General features: G+C 36.0%; 7 protein-coding genes across 13 annotated transcripts in view; 3 read left to right on the top strand and 4 right to left on the bottom strand.

Annotated features, from left to right (window-relative positions):
* The window catches only part of LOC104714275 (pre-mRNA-splicing factor CWC22 homolog), a 7,450-nt gene extending 3,708 nt beyond the window's left edge, over window positions 1–3,742 (bottom strand). For all 4 annotated transcript variants that reach the window (XR_755812.2, XR_755813.2, XR_755814.2 and 1 more), the window contains exons 1-5: window positions 2,281–3,742; window positions 1,977–2,166; window positions 1,632–1,735; window positions 1,416–1,512; window positions 1,175–1,312 (exon numbers count right to left, since the gene is read on the bottom strand). Coding sequence is in view for 1 of the 4 variants with exons in the window: in XM_010431579.2 (XP_010429881.1) it covers window positions 1,175–1,312; window positions 1,416–1,512; window positions 1,632–1,735; window positions 1,977–2,166; window positions 2,281–3,621 (1,870 nt within the window). In the remaining 3 variants the exon portion in view is untranslated. The remainder of the gene's footprint in view (window positions 1–1,174; window positions 1,313–1,415; window positions 1,513–1,631; window positions 1,736–1,976; window positions 2,167–2,280) is intronic.
* Window positions 4,660–6,274, top strand: LOC104714274. Of its 3 annotated transcripts, XM_010431578.2 has the most exons (4): window positions 4,679–4,834; window positions 4,911–5,048; window positions 5,332–5,663; window positions 5,743–6,274. In XM_010431578.2, exons 2-4 carry the CDS (start codon window positions 4,922–4,924, stop codon window positions 5,932–5,934), a joined length of 651 nt encoding a protein of 216 aa, XP_010429880.1. In that variant the 5' UTR covers window positions 4,679–4,834; window positions 4,911–4,921; the 3' UTR covers window positions 5,935–6,274. The 3 variants fall into 3 exon arrangements, with proteins under 3 accessions (XP_019085170.1, XP_010429880.1, XP_010429879.1); XM_019229625.1 differs by having other exon boundaries at window positions 4,660–5,048; window positions 5,332–5,586; window positions 5,743–5,849; XM_010431577.2 differs by having other exon boundaries at window positions 4,680–5,048.
* On the bottom strand, window positions 6,270–9,293 carry LOC104714272 (lysophospholipid acyltransferase LPEAT1-like). Of its 2 annotated transcripts, XM_010431576.2 has the most exons (9): window positions 8,445–9,293; window positions 7,978–8,103; window positions 7,811–7,848; window positions 7,606–7,670; window positions 7,327–7,395; window positions 7,114–7,247; window positions 6,874–7,014; window positions 6,703–6,766; window positions 6,270–6,404 (listed from the first exon to the last, which is right to left on the bottom strand). In XM_010431576.2, the coding sequence occupies exons 1-9, from the start codon at window positions 8,952–8,954 to the stop codon at window positions 6,385–6,387; spliced, it is 1,167 nt and encodes a 388-aa protein (XP_010429878.1). In that variant the 5' UTR covers window positions 8,955–9,293; the 3' UTR covers window positions 6,270–6,384. The 2 variants fall into 2 exon arrangements, with proteins under 2 accessions (XP_010429878.1, XP_010429877.1); XM_010431575.2 differs by lacking the exon at window positions 6,270–6,404 and having other exon boundaries at window positions 6,524–6,766; window positions 8,445–9,292.
* Window positions 11,017–13,970, top strand: LOC104714270 (aspartyl protease family protein At5g10770-like). Its single transcript, XM_010431573.2, has 2 exons — window positions 11,017–11,390; window positions 12,498–13,970. The coding sequence occupies exons 1-2, from the start codon at window positions 11,198–11,200 to the stop codon at window positions 13,763–13,765; spliced, it is 1,461 nt and encodes a 486-aa protein (XP_010429875.1). The 5' UTR covers window positions 11,017–11,197; the 3' UTR covers window positions 13,766–13,970.
* Window positions 13,283–16,159, bottom strand: LOC104714271 (probable folate-biopterin transporter 3). Its single transcript, XM_010431574.2, has 6 exons — window positions 15,606–16,159; window positions 15,265–15,524; window positions 15,047–15,142; window positions 14,792–14,962; window positions 14,047–14,659; window positions 13,283–13,648 (listed from the first exon to the last, which is right to left on the bottom strand). The coding sequence occupies exons 1-5, from the start codon at window positions 15,979–15,981 to the stop codon at window positions 14,069–14,071; spliced, it is 1,494 nt and encodes a 497-aa protein (XP_010429876.1). The 5' UTR covers window positions 15,982–16,159; the 3' UTR covers window positions 13,283–13,648; window positions 14,047–14,068.
* LOC104714269 (AP2-like ethylene-responsive transcription factor At1g79700) lies at window positions 17,397–20,945 on the top strand. Its single transcript, XM_010431572.2, has 8 exons — window positions 17,397–17,643; window positions 17,740–17,822; window positions 18,075–18,083; window positions 18,439–18,527; window positions 18,783–18,856; window positions 18,943–18,993; window positions 19,130–19,206; window positions 20,409–20,945. Exons 1-8 carry the CDS (start codon window positions 17,474–17,476, stop codon window positions 20,810–20,812), a joined length of 957 nt encoding a protein of 318 aa, XP_010429874.1. The 5' UTR covers window positions 17,397–17,473; the 3' UTR covers window positions 20,813–20,945.
* LOC104703330 (nudix hydrolase 3) lies at window positions 22,348–27,121 on the bottom strand (the record flags this gene model as incomplete). The annotated part of the gene is given in 20 exon segments (XM_019229624.1): window positions 22,348–22,573; window positions 22,667–22,813; window positions 22,908–22,998; window positions 23,096–23,190; window positions 23,328–23,411; window positions 23,538–23,706; window positions 23,786–23,892; window positions 23,983–24,078; window positions 24,175–24,252; window positions 24,392–24,457; window positions 24,627–24,708; window positions 24,812–25,065; window positions 25,151–25,322; window positions 25,545–25,651; window positions 25,755–25,841; window positions 25,959–26,040; window positions 26,227–26,360; window positions 26,463–26,559; window positions 26,783–26,860; window positions 26,942–27,121. Coding segments are annotated over 20 exon segments (2,260 nt in total), but the record flags the coding sequence as incomplete, so codon positions are not given.

The following is a 27,125-nucleotide window of genomic DNA, read 5'->3' as shown; positions in this document are numbered from 1 at the left end:
AGATTATCAGAGTTTGGAAGAAGTTACCTCTTGACCAGGTTCAAGCTTAATTTTAAGTAATTTGTGACCTGCTTCCTCAAAATCAACACTGGACATTATGGTCAGGTAGATTGTCCTCCTAAGATTAACAAGATTAGTCTCTGTCTCGTCTCTTATTCTCATTTGCTCTTCATCTTCTTCATCAGAATCATCTTCCTCCTCATCATCAGCCTCTGAACTAGCATCAGAGCCATCTTCATCCTCAGACTCCTCCTCACCGAGTAACTCTTTCTTCAGCGCCTCGTATTTCTTTTCGTTCTCAACGAAGTCAGGATCAGGTTTGAAAATATCTGCAATCAGAAAAATGTCGAATTAAGAGCTGTTTCGGTAATTCCAAAATAGTAACCTCTCTGTAAAGCATGGGGTAAAATTAATATACAATACCAAGCTTACCAAGAGCAGTTTCAGGATCAAGTTCCTGATCAAGAGAGATATCGTGTGAATATTTTTCTTCAACGAGATCTAGCTCAGGACGAACGGCCGGATGTCCCTGAAAGTAAACAATCAACAAGATTTATGAGCTTTATGCTATCCATGACAATAAGCATACTGTTATATCTACAACCCATAATATCAGATTAAAACTTAATGAGTCAAGGAGTATGTTACCTGAAATTTCGCTTTCCTAGTAGCATAGAGACTTTCAATCAAGTACTGAACTCTCTTATCTATCTCTCCCTCGTGCAGTATACCACGAAACCGCTCAAAAATCCCTGCATTAACAACTGGAAGAGCTTAGAAACACAAATAAAAGGAAGAGCGGTGGTAATATAGAGCATATATGCCATGAAAAGTTGTTGAAGTTTAAAATGAAACAGCTAAGACACACAACAAAACTTTAACATCATCCTTTTCCAATCGTCATTGACTTGTGAAAGAATTAGATGCATTAATGTTTCTTCAACATAACAAAACAACTTATCCAACAAAAAGAGAGGTTGAAAGGATTTTTACCATGCAATCCTTTTGGTGTAACGTCTTGAAGCATCGCACCACAATCCGTCACAAACCCAACAGCCACCTCGACACTGTCATCAGTTGGGCTTCCCAGAAGTAGAGTAAGTAACTCAAGTGCTATGATCTCCTCAGCGACTTGCTGGTTTACTAGATGTGCTATAAATTTNATCAGAATCATCTTCCTCCTCATCATCAGCCTCTGAACTAGCATCAGAGCCATCTTCATCCTCAGACTCCTCCTCACCGAGTAACTCTTTCTTCAGCGCCTCGTATTTCTTTTCGTTCTCAACGAAGTCAGGATCAGGTTTGAAAATATCTGCAATCAGAAAAATGTCGAATTAAGAGCTGTTTCGGTAATTCCAAAATAGTAACCTCTCTGTAAAGCATGGGGTAAAATTAATATACAATACCAAGCTTACCAAGAGCAGTTTCAGGATCAAGTTCCTGATCAAGAGAGATATCGTGTGAATATTTTTCTTCAACGAGATCTAGCTCAGGACGAACGGCCGGATGTCCCTGAAAGTAAACAATCAACAAGATTTATGAGCTTTATGCTATCCATGACAATAAGCATACTGTTATATCTACAACCCATAATATCAGATTAAAACTTAATGAGTCAAGGAGTATGTTACCTGAAATTTCGCTTTCCTAGTAGCATAGAGACTTTCAATCAAGTACTGAACTCTCTTATCTATCTCTCCCTCGTGCAGTATACCACGAAACCGCTCAAAAATCCCTGCATTAACAACTGGAAGAGCTTAGAAACACAAATAAAAGGAAGAGCGGTGGTAATATAGAGCATATATGCCATGAAAAGTTGTTGAAGTTTAAAATGAAACAGCTAAGACACACAACAAAACTTTAACATCATCCTTTTCCAATCGTCATTGACTTGTGAAAGAATTAGATGCATTAATGTTTCTTCAACATAACAAAACAACTTATCCAACAAAAAGAGAGGTTGAAAGGATTTTTACCATGCAATCCTTTTGGTGTAACGTCTTGAAGCATCGCACCACAATCCGTCACAAACCCAACAGCCACCTCGACACTGTCATCAGTTGGGCTTCCCAGAAGTAGAGTAAGTAACTCAAGTGCTATGATCTCCTCAGCGACTTGCTGGTTTACTAGATGTGCTATAAATTTTACAGCTGCAAGCAATTGAGGCTGCCAAAACAAATATGATACATAACAATGTATAAATATGATATATATATATATATATAAATCAAAATACTTGAGAAAACTTTTAGATTCGGAAAGCAAAAAAATAAGACAAACCTTGTCGTTACGCTTATACGCTCTCTTAAGCTGCAAAACGACCCTTTTCAAAAGAAGTTCAGCAACTTCCGGGAATTTGGCGTTAATAACAGCGACTAAAGCTGCAAAGACATCAGTGAATCCAGGAGATGCCATTTGAGACTTCATACATGAACGGCAGAAAAGTCCCCTTCCTCTGATGAGATTTTCGGCAAACAGTTCAGGGATTATGTTCTTGATGTTGCTAGCATTAACCTTATTCACAAGCCCATTAATACTTTTACGGAGAGCATCCCATGTAAGCCGTTGATACTCAACGCTGCTCTTATCTTCCACCTCCTTCATCATGCGTGCTAGCTTAAATGGAGGAATATAGACTCCTCCTGTTTTTCCCAAGGCCATAGCATTGCTCTCAGATGGATTGAGTTCAGCCAACTTGGGCTTTGGAACCTCAATCTTCTCTTCCCTTCTACTGCTATCTTCCTTTCTCACCTTGTCCCTTTGACTATCATCATATCTATCATTGCGTCTCCTGTCTCTATCATCGTCCCTCCGACTCCTATCTCTTCTTTCAATTTCTCTACGCCGACTCCCATTCTCATGCCCATCATTCAAGTCTCTGTCCCTCCGATCCCTCTTTAAGAGACCTTCATTACCTCTATCATTCCTCTCTTTTCCTCTTCTCTCACTCCTAATCTCACCTTCTTCATCGTCGTCAGATGCTCGATGATCCCTATGTTTCCTCTCGCTTCTTTCTCCCCTACCTCTTCTACTCCTCTGCCTATCATCTTCTTCATCAGAAGGTTTATCTGCTAGGACTCTACTACCCCTATGACTCCTCTCTCTACCCTGTTTCTCCATAACTTTGGGGCTTCTCTTCCTACTTCTCCGTTCATCAGCATCTTCATCTTCCAAACCTCTACGAGTCTTTCTTCCATCTTCAGTATCCTTTGAAAGATGCTTCTCACTTTCTTCATCAGAAGAAGTGTCAGCTCTAACCCTATCCTTATTTCTTCCCTTACTGACTACTCTCCTCTCACCATCAGCATCACTATCTACCTCAATTCTTTTACCTCTATCATCCTCAGAACCAGTTCTTCTGGCTAATTCTTCATCATCAGAAGAAGTCTCTTTTCTGACCTTATTATCTCCACGGCGTTTCTCAGCATCGGCGACACCAGCACCAATCTCAAGATCTCGTCGCGAGCCCTTGTGGTCCTCGTCATCAGAAACCCTAGCGCGACGAGAAACATCTTCAGTCTCAATCCTCGATCGCCTAACATCGGGGCTTCTCTCTCGTCTTCTCCTATCCCTTCTTCTAACTCTCTCGTCTTCCTCGGAGGAACTATCGTGCCTACCCATAGAAATCGAACTGCGAATGAAGCAAGAACCCTACTGAGAGAGAGAGAGAGAGATCTGAATCGGCGGGCGAGCAAAAGTGATAGAGAGAGAGAGAGAGGGACTGGGGGAAATAAATCTTCTTCTATTTGGGTTTTTGTTACGCCGACACGGTGTCCTTTTATCAGTGCTCGAAACGGCACGATATGTATATTTTTAATCTAATTCTTGGGTGGACCGTTGACGGGTCGATAAGAAAAGGAAAATATAAGCCTAATGGGTCAAGGCCCAAATTTGTATGAGGGTTTGTCCTGGTTACACCTAAACCCAAAGAGTACATTTTGTTTCAATTTGTTGAGAATAATAATGGGAGTTATCAAATTCGAATATTTGCAGACTATAAAATGCGAATTCCAAGAATTACTAACTTCAAGAAAGATGCCATGTAGAAAGATGGCATATGCTCTCACCTAGTTCCAAATTTTATTTTTACTATTTGATTCTCGTTCTAATGTTGACCCCCATACCCAATATACTATTTGATTCTCGTTCTAATGGTAAAATATTTTTTACTTTAATATAAATTTATCTTGGCTGCATGGTAAATTTAATTCAAGAAAATACAAAAGGATTTTACTGACACAAAAATTATCAAACAAAAAAGTATTCTTATTAATTAATACTATAAGATCAAATTAGTATTCTGAACAAATCAAAGCACATTACAGTGTTTTGAATAAGTCTCAACGGTCATCAATTATAATATTACCTTGAATCCTTGACTAGAGTTTATAAAGAAAGTAAATCATATTTAATCAACAAAGCAAGAACTGTGCCGAGAGAAGACTTGTGTATCATAATCAATATATCTTTAATAAACTTTAATAGTAACAAAGTAATATTTTCCCCAATTTTTTTTTTCAAATTTACAAAAGGATTAAATATGAATTGTAAAATAAAAGAAAAATAAAAACAAAAGGATTAAAGGATGAATGAAAAATTAGCTGTGGAATAAAGAGGGAAAAAGGTCCCACGTAAGAAGAATACGATAAGACAACTATTTTTTTCGACTTCTAAATTTTCAGACAACAAACAAAAAAAGGAAAAACAATTAAGAAGTCACAAGTCTAAAGCACAAAGCAAAAGCCTTTTCGTAGTCGTAACCAAAACGCCAAATCATTACCGTTCAACTGAATTCTAACAGAGAGCCCTCTTTTCTTCGGATTATCGATCCCTTGTACGTTATCTTCTTCTTCTCCTTCTCCTTCGTCTTCAACTTCTTCTTTTCCAAAATTCGTGTGTGGGTTTTTCAGATTAGAGGTAGATGGAGAAAGGGGTTGGATTTGAGAAAGAGAATACGCAGACCAACAAGACAGTCAGTGATGGTTTTGTCGGAGGTTTTTTCCCTGTCTCTACCACCAAGATCGCGTGGAAATCAAGGAAAAGATCAGGTTCTCTTGTTTTCTCAGAGACCCATCAATTATTTTTTTAGCTACCCTTTCTATTTCTGGTCTGAAAGATTTTTGGGCTTTAATTAAGCACTCTGATAGTACCAATCGTGTAAGCCATACTTGAATTAGCTCTCTGTGACCTGTCTCCTCAAAGTATGTGCTCAGAGATCTCAACATGGAGCTTTTAGCTTGGATAATCAAAATCTTTTATAACTTTAGTAAATTCCTCTGATCCGTTTGCATGTGAGTTTGGAACTCAAAGCTTTAACTATTTTGCTTGCAGCATCGGTGAATCCAGACAAGGCACCGGAGGCAGTTATGGAGGTCACACCAGAGAAGAACGAGATAACAGCAATGGAAACCGAGAAAGTTGGGGAACCAATGACCACAACTCCTATTCTGTCCGAGAAAAGAAAAGCTCTCTTTGAGCCACTTGAACCCATTACAAACTTGAACGGGAAGCGACCAACAGCGGCTGATTCGTTGTTGCCACCGCCAGATTTCGAGGCTGCCAACTACCCCAAAGGCTGGTTGATCGGTAAGAAGAGAAAGCTTGTCAACGTTGATGTAGTGGAGAGCATGCGAAGAATCGCTGTCCAAGAAATGAACAGAAAGGTAAGTCAAACCAATACATAATGCAGGTTTTTGCTCATGTTTTGTGGTTGGGGATTTTTTTATTAAGGGATTGTGACAGGATCGAGAGATAGATGGGTTAAACGAGCAGCTAGAAGAGGATTCACGGTGCTTAGAGCATCTGCAACTTCAGCTGCTACAAGAGAGAAGCAAGAGGACAGAGATTGAAAGAGAGAACACTATGTTAAAAGAGCAAGTCGATATGCTTGTGAACATGATACAAGAAGATGAAGAAGGAGCTGAAGAACCCTAAGCTAGTTTTCATCAAAGTTATGTCTTATGTGCCACCCTATAATAGCTCTGTTCTGTTTGTTTATTCTTTTGTAGATTTGTGTCTCGTCTCGTCCGTAAGGAAGAAGGAAAGAAGCTTAGTACCATGTATTATTTGGTTAAGCTACCGTTGTTCCCTCCTGTTAGAACAAAATCAATCAAGAACATTATATACTCTAAGTTTTGAATTCGCCTGCAAGATTTGAACCTGGCATTCGATTAAATCATTGATCTTCATTGAAGTTCTTAGGAGGACGAAGAACTATTTGCTGTGTGTGTATGTGTGTGTCTAAAGTTGCTTCAGATGGAAACAGAGACAAAAATAAATACAAGTTTCAGAAATGAGATGTATTATCTGTATAGTTGTGTTAAAAGTGTATCCTTCTCCTATGAATAAATGAAATATACGGACCACGAATATCGAGTGTCCATATTAGCTTTTGCAAAACAAACCTGCACGAACACGAAAGAGATGCTTCAGATTTACATGCCCAAACTTTCCATCCCATCCACAGCCTCTTTTCTGACTTATTGAAAACTCACTATAACACAGTAGTTAAAAGAGACACAGATAGAAAAGCTTGAGTTCTGTAATCAAACATTTGGCTTTTATTATCATCAAAGCTCCATTATTCATTCAATCACAGTCATGGTTGTTTTTTTGGTAATGACTACTACATTACAAACATTGTCAAGCCAGTAATATTTCATTCTTCTTTCTGATGGAAATCACGGGTTTGACTAAGATTACCATTGAGAGTTGCGTGATATATCCTTTTGTCGCCAAGTCCCAAATCCGATAAAATCAAGTTACCCTGAAAGCAACAGAAAGACAAGCACAACCAAACGTTGGTAAGGAATAACACAAAAGCCAAAAGTATTATATACAGGTCAAGTCTTACTGCAGTTGGGAAAGCAATACCTCGGTGGCCATTAATCTCCGAACATTGCTAGCATAAAGTTTGGGATCATCTTTCTCTTCTTGTGATGGGTAGTATACAGGTAACCGTATGACTTCCAAGTGATTTACAAATTGACAGAGAAGGAATAAGATGTGGCGTGCCTGGATAAACAAGAAACACGATTCTTGTAAGTTGTAACTCACTAAAGAAAACCTGTTTTTTAACTACCGGAAGAAAACCTATTTATAAGAAATACTCACCCCGGATATCGTGTCCCATGCCACGCTGAAGCGCTCGTAAGGATATTTTAAAATTACCGGAAGAACAGGAGTTCCAGCCAAAAATGCACCTGTCTTGAATGTAAGTAAGTAGTCTCCGTTGGTAGTTGTTCCTTCTGCAGTGAGAGCAAATAGAAGTTTTAAGGAAACAATGATGGTTCGGTAGACAAATTGATTACGAGAGCAGTATTGAACCTGGAAAAAGCATAATAGTTGGAGCAGATTTGTTCCTATGAGCTTCTCGAACTCTTTCATTTACAGTGCCTGCAAAGATAAGAACAGTGGTTAGATATATAGTATGACATCTATTTATAGTAGCATCAGAGATTAGGCTCATAAATTTCTTAATTATCAAGTGCATAACACAGACTACCAACAAAAGGAAGTAAAACTAGAAAAGAATACACTAGCTGAAGATTGTTTTGGTTCATGGAAAGATTAAAAAGATTTTGCTTTTTTGTAGGAATCACATACCAGATACACCCTTGAAATCAGGCGATTTTGCTTCTCGTTGAACATAGACACAACCAAGGCATTTGCTGTCAGAAAACAACGAAACAAGATATAACCAAGTGCGGGATAATCAATACAAACGAATAACAGAAACAAGGACACTTAGAAGTTGAGATGAGGTACAGAGAATTTTTCAAGAACTTAAGATAAGTCATTCACAACTCACCTAATGAGGCCAACAAGAGGAAGTTTTCCCACTGATCTCTTCAGCATCAAAATCATGAGGGAGAACAGAAATAAATGTCAATGCCATTGCCAAAACAATACCTAATATGTGAACTTCAGACAGTTTTGCAGAGCTACCAAAGAGTATATATATATCTATCAACTAACCTTGGCGACAAAACTTGGAAAAGAAGCAGACATATGATACAAAATGTCCAAGTACGAAACGTGATTGGACACAATGGCTCCAGGTCTTTCAGGTTCCTCCGTGGCGGCATCCCCTTTCTGGCTAATCTGCAGCCAAAAGAGAGAACAAATTAAGATAAAAGGCAAACGTCAAGCCATCAGTGGGAACTAATAATTGAGTCAATTTCAGGAAAAAAAGAGGTCCCAAGTAAGGACCATCTTAATAAATGGTACAGCAACCTAACTTCTCCTTTGAGCCAACATTGTCGTACCAAGCTAGAATCCTACCAATAAATTACCCCTAAACTATTATATCTCCTTACAACAAAGTCTGACAACACTTTAAGATAACTATCCCAGTACTAGAAGTTCCTCCCACACTAAAATCTACACAAACACAAAAACCAACCATAGCAGAAACACTTGCTAACTTAGCTAAAAGCTTATACCTCTGCAGAAGTAGTTTTAGGATTGGGATCCATGAGTGAGTCACGATCCAAACGGGTCTCATGAATCCAGTAAAACCCAAAAACGAAAAGCAAAACCCTAGAGAGAAACCTCCCACAGCTGACAATAACAGTACGTTTCCATCCTCTCATATGAGCATAATCTTCCTGAACAACGACAGCACCTTCTTCTTCCTCTTCTTCTGCCCCACGATAAGGAGCAGAAAAGAGCGTAAAAAGCCTACAAATCAAGTAATAGAGAAGCAAGAGGCTCATGGAGAGAAGAAACCGCAGCGGAACAAGCGTCACCATTGCAACAGCCAACTTAATCTTCTCAGTCATGGGAAAAGGACCCAAACCCATCGTCCCATACAAATCGGTTCTCGCGTAAGGTGCGAACTTTTTGTCTAGCTCTTCAATGGCAGCAGCCAAATCGGATTCTGATTTCAGCAAGGGCCGTTCCTCTTTGCTCGAAGGTGGATTCGAATTCATATCTTTGAGCTCTGATTCCATTGTTCTTCTTCTTCTATTCACCTAAACCTAAAAAAATCTAATCTTTTTTTGTTTTTTTTAAATGAAAGAAAGGGCTTCAGGTATTGAAATCACACAACGAAGAGTGGGTTCGTGTTGGAAGATGGATCTGAAGAAGAAAGTGTCATCCTTTTCTTTTCTCGTCGTCGTCGTCTCTAGATTTCCCGTGAAGATTTCAGCTTTCGCGCACACGTAGATTCGCCGTAAAAGGTAAACATATGAAACTCTAATTCGCTGGAACAACGTGCATCTTAACGTAATATACGCTTATCTATCTTAACCGTTGGATGGATTAGTTGTAACAAAATCGGACCACGACTGTTAATTGATTCTTGTTGCAGAATTTTCTTACAAATCTTATAATTTATTTTTCCAGATAATGTCAATGAGATTTTTCCTGTTATTTTCTCCAATCTTATTTTTAATAGTTGTAAATTTATTTTCTTATCCAAACAGAAAAACAATTCCTTGTTTGATTTGGATATAAATTTCTTGATACATACAGTATTTTATCTATTTCTTGGATAATATTTTTTTCGGATCCCCTTATAAGATGAGAGAACTCTAGTGATATGATTTTTTTTTTTTCTTACAATGTAAATATCTAAAGATTAAAGTTTGCTGCGGATACATTTTTTTCAGTGTTATACAAAACAAAATTGAGATGTCATACGTTTAACGATAACATTATAAATTAATTCATCGAACGTATAGTCAGTCTATGTAGAATGAAACAAGTCAATAAGTGGTAGGACCAAATTAATGATTATTCCTACAAACGTTTTTACTAATTACTACTAGTACTATTCACTCCTAAAGTGGCAAACAGAGCAAATCAAATCAGGTACCAACTTGCCCTGCTTAATATAAAAACCGTACGGAATTCACAAGGCATGTTTCTTTCTTTCAACTACCAAGATTAATCATTTGCATTTTTTTATCACTTTTGAGTCTTTTATAGTATATAATTTGTATGGCAAAAGCAGACTTGAACATTAACAATCAACTTTTCTTAATTAACATTTCAAGTTTGCAGAATCCAAAACATTATCATAATCAAGTTGAGAATTAGAAAAAAATTAAGTTGACATAAATATAGAAATAATATAAATTATAAGCACAATAATATATGAATCCCTAATAATTCAAAAGTGAAAAAATAAATTAAATAAAACAATATAAAAATACTATATTAAATTTTAAAATACAGTGTAAGAAAAAGAGACACATATATTAATCTTTTTTTTCTGGTTCAACATATTAATCTTACCTTTACATTAAAAAAGTTTTACCAATTAAACAAAGTTGAAAGTAATATTTTTGAGTAAATTATTTTGTTAGATGGAAAATATGATATGATCTATGTTTAATTGTTTATATAGAAGTGAGTATTTACAAAATTTAGAATTAATTATTAACTTTATACTTTTCTTAATCTTATTTCTATTTTTTGTAGAATTAATAACTTATTAGAAATAAGTAAATAATATTATGATTTCAAATTTATGAAATATATATATATATATATATATAATTTTCTCATAATTATTAAAAAACTTTTAATTTTTATAATTTTTTATAATTATCTTTTTACATTACTAATATTGTTTAAAACAAAATATTTCAAATCTTTCCTATTAAATATTAACTTTTACAAATGTCAAAATCTCAGATTAGTATAAATTTTGACATATGTCAAAATCTCAGATTGATATAAATTTTGACATATGTTAAAATCTTGTTAATGACTAACTTCTAAAACCCAAAAGTATATATATATCAAACACCACTTGTTAACAACATGAAGATTGATTATAACGAATTTGAAACCCTCCACTTGCATTAGGGGACAAGACAAGACTCTCTATAAAAATTAACAGAGGTAGCACCACCAGTGTTCCACTTGCACACATTGAGTTCTTCTTTAATTAACAAAAACAAAAAAAATTATCGTACATTAAAAACCATCAAAAACAAATGTAAATATTTAGCAATTTGGTAAATTAATTTTGTCTTGCAGTAATTCACGTGAATCCCCAATAATTTTTCTCATGCAAACAACAAAGTGGGGTCCTAATTCTTTTGATTTGCCACTTCTCTCGCCAGCCCTTGCTCTTTTGTTCTCTTCACTACATCCAAACTCCCCAAGAATCTCTCTTTCTCCTCTCTTCTCTCTTCTTCTCTCACCTCTTATTATTTTCCTCTGAATCAAGAGAATCATCGTTATGAAAATGTTGAAGAAAGCAACATATCTTCCATTGAATCTTTCTGTACTTGCTCCTTTGCTTCTTCTTTTTTTCCTTCTCTCGTGTGTTGTTCATGGCGTCCACGAGAAGAAGATCCTCCGAGTACACAACAACATTTGGTCTCCCAAGAAATCATACGAAGCTTCGAGTTCATGTTTCTCTCGCAGTCTTGGTAAGTCTTGTTTTTTCTTTTTTTCTTTAACGCTCACCAACCATAGAGAAGATAGAGTTGTGGATACTATTCCTTTTTACTTTAGTTTAATATTATTAATGGCGTGAATTAAGGTTAGATTAGCAAAAGTCTCAAATCTTATTATATAAACTTGGTTTTCAAGGTTATTAATTCATATTGTCGCGACATTTGTGAAGTATATCATAATATTTTAACTTGAAAAGAAATTTCATTTAATAATTATTAGGAAAATTAAAAAAATCCTAAAATAAAAAGATTACAATTAATATTTTTAAAAGGTATATAGAATCAAAAGTAATCTATTATATCACTACTTCTAATAGGAAAGTTATATATTAAATTAATAATTTCAGTAGGAAAATATGTGCAATTAATAAAGAAAATATTTGCAATTATTATTTATTGTAATCATATAGTAAAAAGAAATTTATACATAAAAGTGATTAAAGTATAAAAAGGTTTCATATGTTAAAATTAGTGATGCTGAAAAAAGTGTTACAATTAGTGATTAACATAATATAAGAAAAATAAGATGACACATTGTTTTTTTATATGAAAATTATAAATGTTACTAATTAGGATTGAGTGCATAGAATTAAAATCTAATTTTATTATCATGTAATATACAAATAAATTGTATTGCAAGATAGAATGTGTGAACTCTAAATCCGGATTTAAAAAAAAATAAATAAAATAAAAATAATATTTTATATATAACTTAAAATTTCACATATTTTTCTTATATTCGCGTTAATACGTGGGCTTAATCTAGTTTGGTATAAGCTTTTTACACTACTTTATAATATCCTTTCTCCTCGAATTGGGATTAGTATAGGTATTTTTCTAAAGCTTTACTTACATATAGAATCTTGAGCTTTTTTCCTCCATGGAAGACAACTCATCTATCACATATGTTTGTATACTCCAGAGTATTCGTATACTCTGTCCTAAACCTCTGTTCCTTTTTAAAAATCTCTTCTTGTTGACTCTTTCTTTACTCTGTTTATGTCAGTTGTTTATTGCAAAGAGACAAATGATGATTCTGTTTACTTTATTAAAAATGATGATTCTGTTTTGGAAACTTAGGAAACGTAAGAGAATCCAGTACACTGGAGATCAAACATAGAGAAATTTGCTCAGGAAAGACTACAGATTGGGGTAAGAAGCTGAGAAGAACCTTAGTTTTGGATAACATTCGAGTTCAGTCACTTCAACTCAGAATCAAAGCACTGACCTCAAGCCGCACCACCGAACAATCTGTTTCCGAAACTCAGATTCCGTTAACCTCAGGGATAAATCTAAAGACTTTGAACTACATGGTTAAAGTTGAATTAGGAGGGAAAAACATGACTTTGATCGTTGACACTGGAAGCGACTTGACTTGGGTCCAATGCCAGCCTTGCAGATCATGTTACAACCAACAAGGTCCTCTGTATGACCCATCAGTCTCATCTTCTTACAAGACTGTGTTCTGTAACTCATCTACTTGTGAGGACCTTGTAGCAATTACCGACTGTGGAGGTTACAGTGGTGTCGTAAAGACAAATTGTGAGTACGTTGTCAGCTATGGAGATGGATCATACACTCGAGGAGACTTGGCAAGTGAAAGCATCCTATTGGGCGACACAAAACTCGAAAACTTTGTCTTCGGTTGTGGCCGAAACAACAAAGGTCTGTTTGGGAGAGCCTCTGGTTTAATGGGTTTGGGAAAAAGCTCAGTCTCTTTAGTCTCCCAAACTTTGAAAACTTTCAACGGTGTTTTCTCATACTGTCTACCTTCTCTCGAGGATGGAGCTTCTGGTTCATTGTCTTTCGGTAATGATTCCTCTGTGTACAAGAACTCAACTTCAGTTACCTACACGCCGTTACTACAAATCCCTCAGCTTAGTTCCTTTTACATTCTGAATCTCACCGGTGCTAGCATTGGTGGCGTGGAGCTGGAAACATCAAACTTCGGTAGAGGGATTCTAATCGATTCAGGAACGGTTATCACGAGATTGCCACCTTCCATCTACCAAGCTGTGAAAACAGAGTTTCTGAAACAGTTTTCCGGGTTTCCTTCAGCTCCTAGTTATTCAATCTTAGACACTTGCTTTAACCTCACAAGTTATGGAGACATTAGCATCCCCACAATCAAAATGATCTTCCAAGGTAACGCTGAGCTCGAAGTGGATGTCACCGGTGTGTTCTACTTTGTCAAGCCTGACGCTTCTCTTGTTTGCTTGGCCTTGGCAAGTCTGTCATATGAAGACGAAGTCGGGATCATCGGAAATTACCAGCAGAAAAACCAGAGAGTAATATATGATACAAAACAAGAGAGGCTTGGAATTGCAGGAGAAAACTGCAGTATCTGATGATGACTACCCCATAACTTATAAAACCCTTTATGTTCCCTTCATATATCATGAAAAGCCAAATCATCTCTTTTGGCAAAGCCAATTTGAATTCTCTCACTATTCTTCTTATAAATATTTATGTCTGTATCAGTATAGCAGTAGCTTATAATGAATTGTAAGAAACTATGTTTGATGATCTTATGAGGAAGGAAAATGATCTAAACCGTAGAAACAAACAATGATTAGAGAGAAAAAACTCTACAAAAAAAGGTTTTCTCAAGAATTTGATGTTAATGTACCTGAAAACATAAATGATTCAACTCAAGCTTCATCACGGATCAGAGCTGTCATCTCTATCTTCTCTGTACCAACACCTTCACTTCTTCTGTTTGTTAACATTTCAGCCGGGAGAATGGTTGAGTTTGAATCAACGTTTGGTATCAAAAAGACCAATCCAATTGGAATTACCCTCAATAAACTCCTGATCACAATAGCCAACCAAAGATTATCAAACTGCTTACGCGTAACTTTCAGGGAATGGAGTAATACTCCTCCGCCCCATGATGACATTAGGTGTCCTACGTGTTCAATCGACATGAGCAAAGCAAAAAAAGTGCCTTCCATACCGGCAGGGCAGAGCTTGGAACTTAGAACAAGTAAAGGTAACCATTTGATTCTACTTATCATATGTGAAACAAACTCGTCTACCACAATGAAGAAGTAATCAGGGAGACCAAGCTTCAGATTTATGCGCAGCACCAGGATCAAATCCAGAAATCCTGACAGGACAGATAGGGAAAGTGCCCAAAAGACGACATTCCGGAAAGGGAAGTTCTTCAGAAAGTTCTGATAGAGAAGTATGCCCACAAGAGAGCCAATTGCACCAAACGACATAATGGATCCAACGGCTTCCTAAGGAACAGAAAGTAACAACTACCTTAGCCTAAAACAATTACTGAGAGTTCCCAAATGTTATAAGTAAAGGCAGGGAAGGTGAAATCCAGCTCTATTTGTGTTAGAACTTAAGCAAAAGGTAAAAAGCACCTTTGAAAAGGAAGGACCATCCTTTGAATCTGTGTACCAATAGAACATGCCTTCATGAATGTGCAAGCTCACTGCAGCTGACAAAAGCATGAACAAGCATGGTCGCCACACCTCACCATATTGAAAGGTTTTCCATATTGCGCTTCCAGCGTCCAGAAACTTCTCGTTCGCCTGAAAGCAGAGTTAACTCCATTACATCATGACATACAGTAGTTTATAGCATATGGTTGGGCCAAAGGGGAGCAAACAACATACATGTTTGCGACCTAAGCTGCGAGAAGGAGATTCTTTCAGAACCATCCCAACTACAACAACTAACCCTGCAGTCAAACCAAGTAAACCGTACACACCCTGCCAAGAAAAAGACAATGTTAAATTTAAATCATTTGTCAGAAACTTGTGTGTATACTCGCATAAGAGGAATTCTTAACATTTAGACTCTCTGAATTCAAGGAGAGCTATAAAGAGCCTACCTTGGCCCCAATTAAGTGCACCAAAACGCCGCTAAGGGAGAAACCAACCAAGGATCCAATGGAAGAACTCAAACCACACAAACTTTGCATATCTGCAGCAAGCGTAGGATGGCTTATGCTACATTGTGTTACACAAGCATCAATGGTTACATCTGCTATAGCAACGCCAGCACTTCCTGCCACAAGACAGGACAAACCCAGTGCAAGATGCAGATTCGTGTGCAGCCATAACACCATCATGGAGATCATAGCAAGCAAGCCTACAGTCAAAAAAAGATTACATCTTTCATATATCAAGAAGCAAAGAAACTAACTTTTTGGCTTTTTTGACTTGAACTTACCGGCGAATATGAAATAGGGTCGTCTCCGATAGCCCCAAACAGGGACAACATCAGTCAACAATCCCCAGAGAGGTTTAATGATCCAAGGAATCTGAATCAAACCAACGTAAATCTGAGCTTGAGAGGGTTGTATCTTCTGCTCGTCTTTAAAGTAGTACTGAGTGCTGACTTTGCTGAGACCTTTACCAAGGCCTTGACTAACACCATAGACGACAATAACACCGAAGAAGAAGCTCCAGTGAAGCTCTTCAATAAGCATAGTTAGCCACCGTAAAGGCCGTTTCAACAACAGATCTAAAACCCCTGCTTTGCTCTTGTCTTGTTGATTTCGTCGAGAATCAATCTCGTACTCTGCTTCCTCCGATCGATTCGCCATGTTTGACGAACACAAGGGATCCTCCTTTGACTACTTAACTAAACTAACCCATATATATATAACTACTTTATTGGTTTGATGACGCCACGGATGACGAATTCACGTATGCACAAAACAAATCAAAAAAAAGTTTTGGAATTTGAAACTCGTGAGTCGAGATTCTACGAACATCTCAACTTGCTTACTCAGTCAGTTTACAAGAATTTTGTTGAATTAGTAGTCTATCAGAACTTATTGGGCTTTATTACAACCCAAACAAAAAAAGTACACTATAAGCTTTTTTCACATGTGGCAATTATGTTATCTTTGTCATTCAGTTTCTAAAGTTGTAAATAGAGATTTTTACATATTTTGCAACTTTCAGATACGAACGGCAAATTTCACAATCATATAGATTTGTTTTTATCACCTGTCACTAGTACCATATACATACAATTTATTCGACGGGAGCTTGCTTAGTAGTTGGTAAACTAAGACGCTGATTAATTGGCAAACTTTACCATAACTGTTGACATATGACAACTCCTCCCACCTGCAAATAGATTGAAGGTCGGTAGTAGAGACATTATAATTTATTAAAGTATGACTTATATTACATTACATACAATTAAGAAAGCAGATAATGGTTTGGAAGTGATGATACTTATTAATTTATAACATCATTGTTCATAACTTTTAATACCATAAAATATTCTTCTATTTCTGTGTGTGTGTGTGTGTTATGATCAAAACCGTCGTACATTTGTTAACGTATTGCTATAATTACTGGGAGGACACTACATTGGACACGTAAATATGAATAATTATAGTTGAGTAAATATTCAAACTAAAAAAAAAAAAATGAAAAAGATAACAAAGTTTCTTGATATTTTGGCATCACATCTCTCATGGGCCGACCAAAGAAGTAGATCAACCAAGAAGCGATAAATCTTGAGGCATCCAATTTTACTTCCCTACCATCTCCAATTTTTTTTTTTTTTTCTTTTGCTAAGTAGGTTCTTCCACGTGTTGGACCATTAACACATCAACAGATTTTTATTTTTTTTTATTTTTTTTTATTTGTTTTGCTAGTCATAATCAACTTAAAAATGGTTCATTCTGATTAGAGAAATTCTTAATGGTGTTCAATCTAAATAAGAAAAGTGCCAAAATGGTAGCATATATGAATCGAATTAAAAATGTGTGATAGTGTGGACTAAATGGTTATAGAGCGGAAAATAAAAAACACACAAGAGATAATCAGTGTCATAATCTTAGTGATTTAATGAATGGTATGATCAAACAAACATACTCCATTTGCACAATTTAAATACCTATATTTAAACCAAAATTGTTTTAGAATTTTTATATATAACATGAAAAGAAAATAAAAAAAGAGAAACTGTGATGGATTTAATATAAATACGCAAGCATTTGCAACTATCTTTCTCTCATTTTCACAATTTCATTCGTCTCTCATCCCTTTATTTTTTTTGCTCATTCACCGCCGGTAATGGCAAAAGTCTCTCGGCGGAGCAAGAAAACAATGGTTGACGACTATGAAATCGGCGATAAAACAGCGTCTGCGTCTGAGTCCATTGTGTTAAAATCCAAACGCAAACGTAAGTCCCCGCCTCAAAACACTCCTCCTCAACGCAGCTCCTCCTATAGAGGCGTCACAAGGTTTAACAGAAACCCCTCAAACGACATCATTTAAGCAGCTTCCTTTTTTGGGTTCATTTATTTTAGTTTGTTTTTTTTTAATTTCCGGTTGAATAGGCATAGATGGACTGGTAGATACGAAGCGCACTTGTGGGATAAGAACAGCTGGAACGAGACTCAGACCAAGAAAGGTCGACAAGGTTTGTGTCTCTATCAGTCTATGCTTACACATGTATCATATATGCGCAGCCTCTGTTACGTAACAAGATTTTGTTAGCTTTTTTTTTTGTTGGTCACAGATTGGATTCCGATGAATTCGGAAACTCCTTTTTCTCAGGACCAGACTGTTCTTGATTTGATTCTTGATTTTTATTTGACTTATTAATTTGTGATATATTTTGTGATGGTGATGTGCAATGGATGATGAATGAATGCTGACTCATCAAGTGCAGTTTATCTAGGTGAGTTTTATTTTTTATTTTTTTGTATATGCTAATATCCATATCATTTTCATATATAAGTTGAAGAAAATACATAATGTGATAAAAGTATTGTACTTTTTTCTTTTAAAATATATTCGACAAAGTGATGAAAAAAGTCCACATATGCATGTGTGATATGGTTGTAAAATTAAAAGAATGAATTCCACCGAAACTGGTAGAGCCGGTTTATTATTTATTAGCTGTTCTTTCTTTTTTTCTTTTTGGTCCAACGCAATTCGTATTAATTTGTCCTTTTCTTACTTATATATTTAAATAATTAAAAACCATATCGTATATTCTTTTATTAATTTAATATATATGGCTTTATGGATAGGAGCTTACGACGAAGAAGAAGCAGCAGCACGTGCCTACGACTTGGCAGCATTGAAGTACTGGGGACGAGACACACTCTTGAACTTCCCTGTAAATTTTCTCCAAATCCATTTGTTATTTATTAATTTTCTTATGACATACTATTTGTTTTTGTTATGATCTTTGTTTGCTGCTCTACACCACAATGTTCTTGCCTACTAATTTTTAGAACACAAGAAACAAGAACAAAGCATGTGTATACTTTAAATACTTGTAAACTGATTTAATATCTCCATCAAAATGTTTAGAGAATAAATTAATTAACTGGAGTGTTAAATTTCGTGTTTATTTGGTTGATTTCTTTAGTTGCCTACTTATGAAGAAGACCTCAAAGAAATGGAAAGCCACTCCAAGGAAGAGTATATTGGATCATTGAGAAGGTAAATGAACGATTTGAGCATTCAAGTATACCAAATGATTAATTAGTCATAGTTTTTAAAACTAACTTACAACCATTTCGGTGTAGAAAAAGTAGTGGGTTCTCTCGTGGTGTATCAAAATACAGAGGAGTTGCAAGGTAAATCGAATTTTAATATAATTACGTAGTCATATAATTAGACTAACTGCTTGAATATTATTGTAAGTTGCCAATGAAAAACACGAAACTTAAAAAGGAGTGTATATACATAAGTTGTTGAATCATAAATTTGCAGGCATCACCATAATGGGAGATGGGAAGCTAGAATTGGAAGGGTGTTTGGTAATAAATATCTATACCTTGGAACATACGGTACTTAATTGATCCCATCTATCCTTACTTTCTATATTTTTCTTTGGATAGTGATATATTTTATGCAATGTAAATTCCTAGTTTACAAATTCAAATCTTGGAGTTTGGGATTAATATATATAATTGGAGTTGTTATCTGTTCTCCTGTTAAGTGGGACATTAGTACACCATGCATGACATGATCATTTCATATATCTATTTTATATTACGGATATTAAGATAGAATTAATAATGGTAGGAAACAACCAAGGTCACGTTATGCATGAATATAGTCAAAACGAACAACTCCTAAGATTTTTTTTTTTCTTGTCAACAACTCCAAGAAAATTTAAGTCACACACATGATAGATCTCATAGAAAAAGAATATGTACTATTGATTTATACATATGTATATGCTTGGGCGCTTGGTATGGGGACTTAGTGTTTTGTGAACCTTTTAAGAGATTAATCAAAAATCTTGTTGGTTGGGAACTAGATCACCAAACCCAACTACTTACTCAAGCTATTTATTATATTGTGCTCACTTTTTAAATTACTCATCTAACTTTATTGACAAATTCATTCCCTTACATCTTACTAGTACATACTATATGTCTATTTGTTTCCTAACTTGTATTATTATTTTTGTCGTATGTTACTCATCTGTAAGTACAATCAGTGGCGGAGCTAGTATAGTATTATGTGGGTCAAATGACCGTGGTGAATTTTTTAATTTTGCTGAATTTTAAGGAAAAAAAATTAAATTGACCCTTATGAAATAGCACAATTAACCCCTATAAAAATATTTAATAGTATAATTGACCCCTTAAATTTTTTTTTGATCCTGATAAACTAAATTCCTAGCTCCGCCAACTTTAAACCCAAATTATGATATGCCGATGATATTAAAACAAATTAATTAGGCTACGTACCCCATTTTTTAATTATCTGTATTCATTTGTTCTTAGTATAAAATGAGTAACACATGCAAAAGATAATGTTTATTTATATATAGATCACATGACATGCATATTTCTGTACAGATCACATAACATGAATATTACTATATTAGGCAAATGCGTGATAGTTATCCACTTAATACAGTGGGAAAGTTTTAAAAAAAAAACATATTTATACCAGTGGGATGGAAATTCTGTGAAATTATGAAATTGTACACAATGTTTTTGATTTGTAACATTTTGCACCCTGTGCTCACGTGCAGCCACGCAAGAAGAAGCAGCAATCGCCTACGACATCGCGGCAATAGAGTACCGTGGACTTAACGCCGTTACCAATTTCGACGTCAGCCGTTATCTAAACCCTAGCGCCGCCGTCGCAAATCAGGATAAACCCGATCCCGATTCAAAGCCGATCCGAAACCCTAATCACGAGCCCGAATCGTCGGATGATAACGAATCTCCGAAATCAGAGGAGATAGTCGAACCATCTACACCGCCGGAAGCTATCCAAACTCGCCGGAGCTTTCCCGACGATATCCAGACGTATTTTGGGTGTCAAGATTCCGGCAAGGTAGCGGGGGAGGAAGACGACGTTATATTCGGCGGTTTTAATTCGTTTATAAATCCTGGTTTCTATAACGAGTATGATCATGATCATGGACCTTAGATCGTATTTTTCACAAGTTTTGATTTTTATCATCTATCCATATAAGAAGATGCATCGAATATTTTACAAGTGAAAAGCTGAGGATTGCGAGACTCAACCTTACAGTGCAAGACATCATATGATCCTTCTAATGCGTAGTCTCTCGCTAATTTCAAGTGATCTTGTAGACCCGCCAACGAATTACTACTACCAACCATTTTTTTCTAACTCTCACCTCTTTCTACTCACAAATAGCCTCTGGGTTTCTAAATCAAAATCTAGGGTTCCGAAGCAAGAGCTTGGATCTCGGGGCCCTCAAATTTCTCTTCTTTCTCTCTCTCCGTCTCCAGATATCGGAGATGCGACCCGTCCGCGAAGTTGGAACGGTGGAAGCCAAAGTAGAGGAAGAAAATGGAAGCCACGTCATGGTCCGGTCGTTATGATCCAATCTCTCTCTTTATTCGGGTTCGATTCAAATTCTATATCCGGGCCCATATACGGCCCACTTTCAAACCAATAAAGCCTAAAATTATCGATTTAACTTTTTATTCTCTGGTGCTTTGAGATTTTCAAATTAAAGTCCACATTATCTACTAGTCTCGTTATATATTATTGATAAAATCCATTAGATTAGAGATGGAGCATAAAAAAAAAAAAAGTGACAGTTTCTAGTCTAAACCAGACAGCTCTTTTTTGTTCCTCTTCTTACAACCACATTACTTGTAGTTTTTTAAAGTTGACGAGATTACCTGGGATTCTTACCAATTTTGTCATTTATTCACTCAAATATTATGAATATGTCATTTTCACTTAAATTTTATAGATTTGCCATTTTTTATTTTTCAAACCATGTGTTTTATATTTTTTTTTCACTAAAATACATTTTTCATATCAAAAACTAAATCCTAAAAAAAATAGAACCAAGAAAACTCAAACATAATGTGTAATTTTGTGTCTTTAAATCTAAAAAAATGGCAAATCTAAGGAGCTGTCATTAGATCCCAGAAAACCTCAAGATAAGGAACAGTCAATGTATCCCAGAAAACCTGGCATTGTTACAAACAACAAAGTGGATTATAATTTTCACTATCAAATAGGATTTTGATCTCATAATTCTCCAAAGCCGATAAAAGCCATTAGAGTAAATTGATTTGGTTAGAGATGAGCATAAAAAAAAAACTTGGTTTATGTACACATGATAAGAAGTTGACCACTTGATATTATATATTTCTTTTTCGGTTTAACTCAGACATGTTAGAAACATGATAAATTTTATGTGATAAACTTGGTTTACGTGTTAAATTTTAGTTTTATATTATCTCCATTGTAACAAGTATATAAAAAAATGATATTTGTATAAGTTTTGAAAATATTTGTATCTAACAAAATTGACCAGTTTTAGCACCGTATTATTCGAATTAAATAGTATCTAACAAAATTGACCAGTTTATATTGGGCGTTTTTAATTCATCCATAAATCCTGGTTTCTATAACGAGTTTGATCATGGACCTTAGATCGTATTTTCACAAATTTTGATTTTTATCATCTATCCATATAAGAGATGCATCGAATATTTTATTATTTTTTAATTATCATCAAAGTTCAAAGCAATCAAGATGTTCAAGGTAGCAACTTAAAAAAAAACACAACACACCATCCAAATAAATCATGTGATTCTTTTATTTGTAGAACCACAATCTCAGCTGAAACTGAAACATCATTCTCTCTCAGTTAAGCAATGCATCTGCTAATGGAAATGTTGGAGATATATCCACTGGTACCTATACACACAAAAACAAACCATCATCATTCTATCATGTGGAAAATCTCAACTCTTTTTAGCTTTTGTTCTTTTTCAAGATGAGTTACTGTACCTTTACGCTTTCGAGATTATCCAAAGCCGTTTTCAGCTGTCCGGTGACGGTGCAGTACTTATCTAGAAGCAATGTTGCTGCATTTTTGTCACCTTTTCCTTGAATGGTTAGTATCTCATGGCTCAGACTCTCAACTGCACCTTCGACCTTTTAAATGCAAAGAAAAAAAAGATTCAGGAGAGTTACGATATGACGAATCAGAAAGTTCTTCATGGAAGAAACAAGAACTTGGATGGGATACCTTATCGAAATCAACCGAGAAGGTCGAGTCCTTGTGGAAAACAAAGGCTCCTTTCTCATACAACCAGTTGAACTGCAATGCTTGCCCTTTCCTGTAGCCAATAGAGATAATAATAATGTAAGGAACTATACAGATAGAGTGTGGATACTGGATTATCTAAGGCAGAGATTCTATATATCATTCATTACCCATGAGCTTCTGTGAGACCAAACCGGATGGATCTAAAGCATCCAGCTAGGAAAGAAACATACATACTCTCCACCATACTCTTGGAAAGCAATCCCTGTTGTATCACATAACAGAAACACTTTGGATCAATTGAGTAGACAACGGATTCCAGAGAATTTGACTCTGAGATGAATCAAGGTTTTGGAAACTGGAATTAGATGAACAAAGTTACTAGTCAAGTTGATCACTGACCTTGGTGATGAGAAACTTCAGTGCCCAAAGACCAACTATATCCGCCTTTGCCTCTTCCATTGCAGAATGGACTTCTTGCAGTTCCTAGATCGAACGAAAAGAAGAGGGAAATGAAAAGGTAAAAATTCAAATTTGTTTCGTGGTTGGTATGTGATTGCAGGACAAGAGACTCTAATTAGATGTCTGGGTTCTTGCAGAAAGAAGTAAGACCTTTCTCACTGTAGACGTTTGACCATCAGGAAGTGTGATGGTATGAGGACCAATGCCATGGCAACATTCGTGGCAGATTGTGTGAGTGAAGAAAGAATCAAAATCAACTAATCCTCGCTGTTCCTTGCTGATGGTGATTTCAGCTATAGGCTTGAGAATATGTTCGAATCTGGAAAAGAAAAAGGCGTTAGTTATAGGTGATTGTGACGTCGTTCACAAATGAAATATGAAGAAAGAAGGAACATTACTTTGCTTCTTGGACGTTTTTCAACATAACCATTGATGTTCCTCTATCTTTGACGATTTTCTCATCGTTTGGCAAATTGTAAGCAACTGTTTGAGGACCCCTCACATCCTGTCACAATCAAGAAACAAGTGAACCATGAATAAATGCAATACATTTCTTTCCCTTCCCACTCTCACAAGGATGCTGAGGGGAACTTACTCCGGAATTGTAAATTAACTGGATGACCCGAATAGGAGCAGCAGATACATCTTTCGATTTGTATACACTGTCAAGTGGGAGATTATCTTCCAAAAGCTACCGGTAGAAAAAGAAAAACGATCTTAGAGAAAAGAAAATAGAAATCGTGAACAAATGCAACTTTGATTGACACAACTGCGAAAAGAATAGTACCTTGAGATTGTCACCAAAGAGTTTCAGATCAGCTGTGGCTTTATCATCTCGAATACCGATGAAGGTTTCAAAGGTAGCCTTAGATGAAAAACAAATACAGATTAGAGAGAAATAGAATGCAACGAACCAATCATAAGAACATCACTGCAAAAGCTGAGGATTGCGAGCATCAACATAAGAACATCAATGCAAAAGCACATGTTATGTAAATTCTTACCTTGTACCCAAATATTTCATCCTCGTACGTCTCATATGGACCTATGGTGATATCCAACTTTGAATCCTACAAGGGATGATAAGACGAAGCCAAGAGACTCAATATTATAGTGCAAGACTGATAATAATTGTAACGACTATTAAAATAGACAGAGCTAGTCTTACAAAACCTATATTCACAAAAAAAGGAAAAACACATAGGGTTACTAGACTATGAGTGTGCTGAAAAGAGTTACCAAGTCCATCCATGCGATGTCTGACTCATAGTATTCATTTGAAAGGAAGGCTTCAGCTTTGCTGTGCAGCAGCTTCTTCAAACTATGGGAAATCATAGTAGTTAAGAACTTCAATATATACTAAGCCACTCGAACGGGATAATACCTTTTATATGGTAAAAGTAAGAAACTGTATGTAAATATACCTTTGCGAACTGACCAAGTCTCCAGCTTTGTGCAAAAGTTCAGAAGCTTTCGTAAGGAAAGGTCGATAAAATTCTGAATAAGGAATACTATATAGATCGGAATTAGAGTCTGGTTTCTTCTTTGTGCTGCTGGCAAGATGATCAGATAGAGGAGCATCTAGATTAGCTTCACTTCGCCTTCTTATAACACTAAAAAATCCTGTTGCAGCAAGCTTTTGCTCTTCCGTAAGACCATTGAGCCATAAGGTGAACTCCTATAGATTTTGGAAACACATTTCTTACAACGGGTATGGAAACAGACGAAAGAATGGAAAAGAAACATTAAATATGTGTGGGTACCGTTTTATCCATATCGGGAGGATAGAAATTTGAACCAGGTGGTTTAGTCACTGGAAAGGCTGCTCTATATTCAAGACCCTTCCAGCCAGCAATGGATTTTGTTGCTTCAGGAAGCAACTTAACAGCTGAATCTGCTGTACTCAAGAATGCTTCATTTTCATCAAGAGACGACCTGCAAATAGTTAACGAAATATCAGTTTCTTGAACTGATCTCTCCTAATGGTAATGACGCTGACACACAAGATACACAATATGTTGACAAATTATATTCAGGACAACATCTTTTGCAACTTTTTATTAACAAATTACTAAATTCTGCACAAGTTCCGTTGATGAATCCCAACCCTTTCCAAGAATTTAGATGTTAGAACAAAGCCAGTTTGATAATAATCACCATGGACTTTTGTTGATCAGGAAGTATTCCCATTTCAATTTGTCCAGTTCTGATGCATCGGCATGATCCTTCAGCCAATCTCTTAGAGCTGGATTGCTGTTCCAAACCTGGTTAAGGATAAGTTCTCAAATTTAGTTTAAGATCAATCATGAGATTTCATTCCCACAGCCAAACAACGAAAAGAAATTTCGGATTACAGATCCACACAACCTGCTCATAAAATATATCGTCCATAATTTTTGCAGCCTTCACAATCAGCCCCAACGCTTTCTGATCTACTTCAGAGAGTTCTGTCAACTGCATATAAATGAAAAGTGTCTCAAAATGCAAATTTATTTCAAGGACTGAAACAATACAATTTATATGGTAATATGAAACAAAGAAATCACAATAACATATGTGACAAATTAATACCTTTGCTTCGAGGGTGACAGGAGAGTATCTCTGAAGTTGCTTTTGCAGAGATAAACTACGCGCCTCATTGTTCACTTGGCACCTTCAGCAAACTCAAAAGAAATACTCTATGTAAGATAGACATTTCCATATAAAACCAGCAGGTTAGCAATGGATATGTCACACAAAAATCTTATTATGTTTTCTTCTATATCATGGAATATATCAGAGATGAGCAAAAATGAAAAAGAAAAAACTTGGAAAAGACCAATAAGTGATGATAATGTACCTCTGTCTGATTATGTCAAACAGTTTTCCATACTCTCCATTTACATCATACGGCACATAAGCAGAATCTTCCTTAGCCAGAACGTTTCTGTACTCTTCGTAAGGTATGTATTTTACAGCAGAGACTTCCTCTACCTAATATAAATCAGAAAGAAAAAAGAGATTGGACAGGTTACTTACGAATCCAAGTAGCGTATAGTACTCAAACTTACAGTGCCGAAAGAGAAAAATTCTTACTTGAAGTGTAAAGGCTTCTAATGGAATTGGATGCAGAACAGTAACAAGATACACATCATTGAACTCATTGTTTATGAATTTTCCACCGTTTGTGACACTGTAAAAGCACACAAAACAACACATTGTCTGAAAAGGATCTCCGTGAAACTCGAGAGTAAAAAAATCACAGTGCATATCTAGATTAGAGAGACAAAGTTGGCTTCCAGAGGCACTGAGCATACCAATCACACTAATCACTTTCAGCAACAAACCGAGTCTTGAAACAAAAGATTTAAAAGACAGAGAGACATAGGCCAAGAAATCGAATGTACAATACACACCATTCTTGGAGATAGACGAATATCTTTTCAAATGCATCCTTTGGGAGTTTAACACCTAGCTCTTCCTGGAGCTCTCGCCTACATACACAGTTGGGACAGCCAACTTTAGTGAAAAAGGATAGAAGAAGTAAAGCGGAAAGCAGAATCAGCTTTACTTACTGAGCGGATATAAGCGATGGATCACCAGCTGTGATATGACCAGCACTTGAAATGTCCCATTGACCAGGCCATGAATCTTTGTCATCAGCTCGGAGTTGGAGAAGTAGTTCTTGAGTGCTCTCCACAAAGATCCAGACATGAACTGCACGATGGTAATCTCCGTCTCGGTGAATCGCTCCCCTAC

The sequence above is a fragment of the Camelina sativa genome, chromosome 9 (assembly GCF_000633955.1).
Source record: "Camelina sativa cultivar DH55 chromosome 9, Cs, whole genome shotgun sequence".
Lineage (NCBI taxonomy): Eukaryota > Viridiplantae > Streptophyta > Magnoliopsida > Brassicales > Brassicaceae > Camelina > Camelina sativa.
Note: the sequence above shows the minus strand (reverse complement) of the source record. Positions and strands in the feature narration are given on the sequence as shown.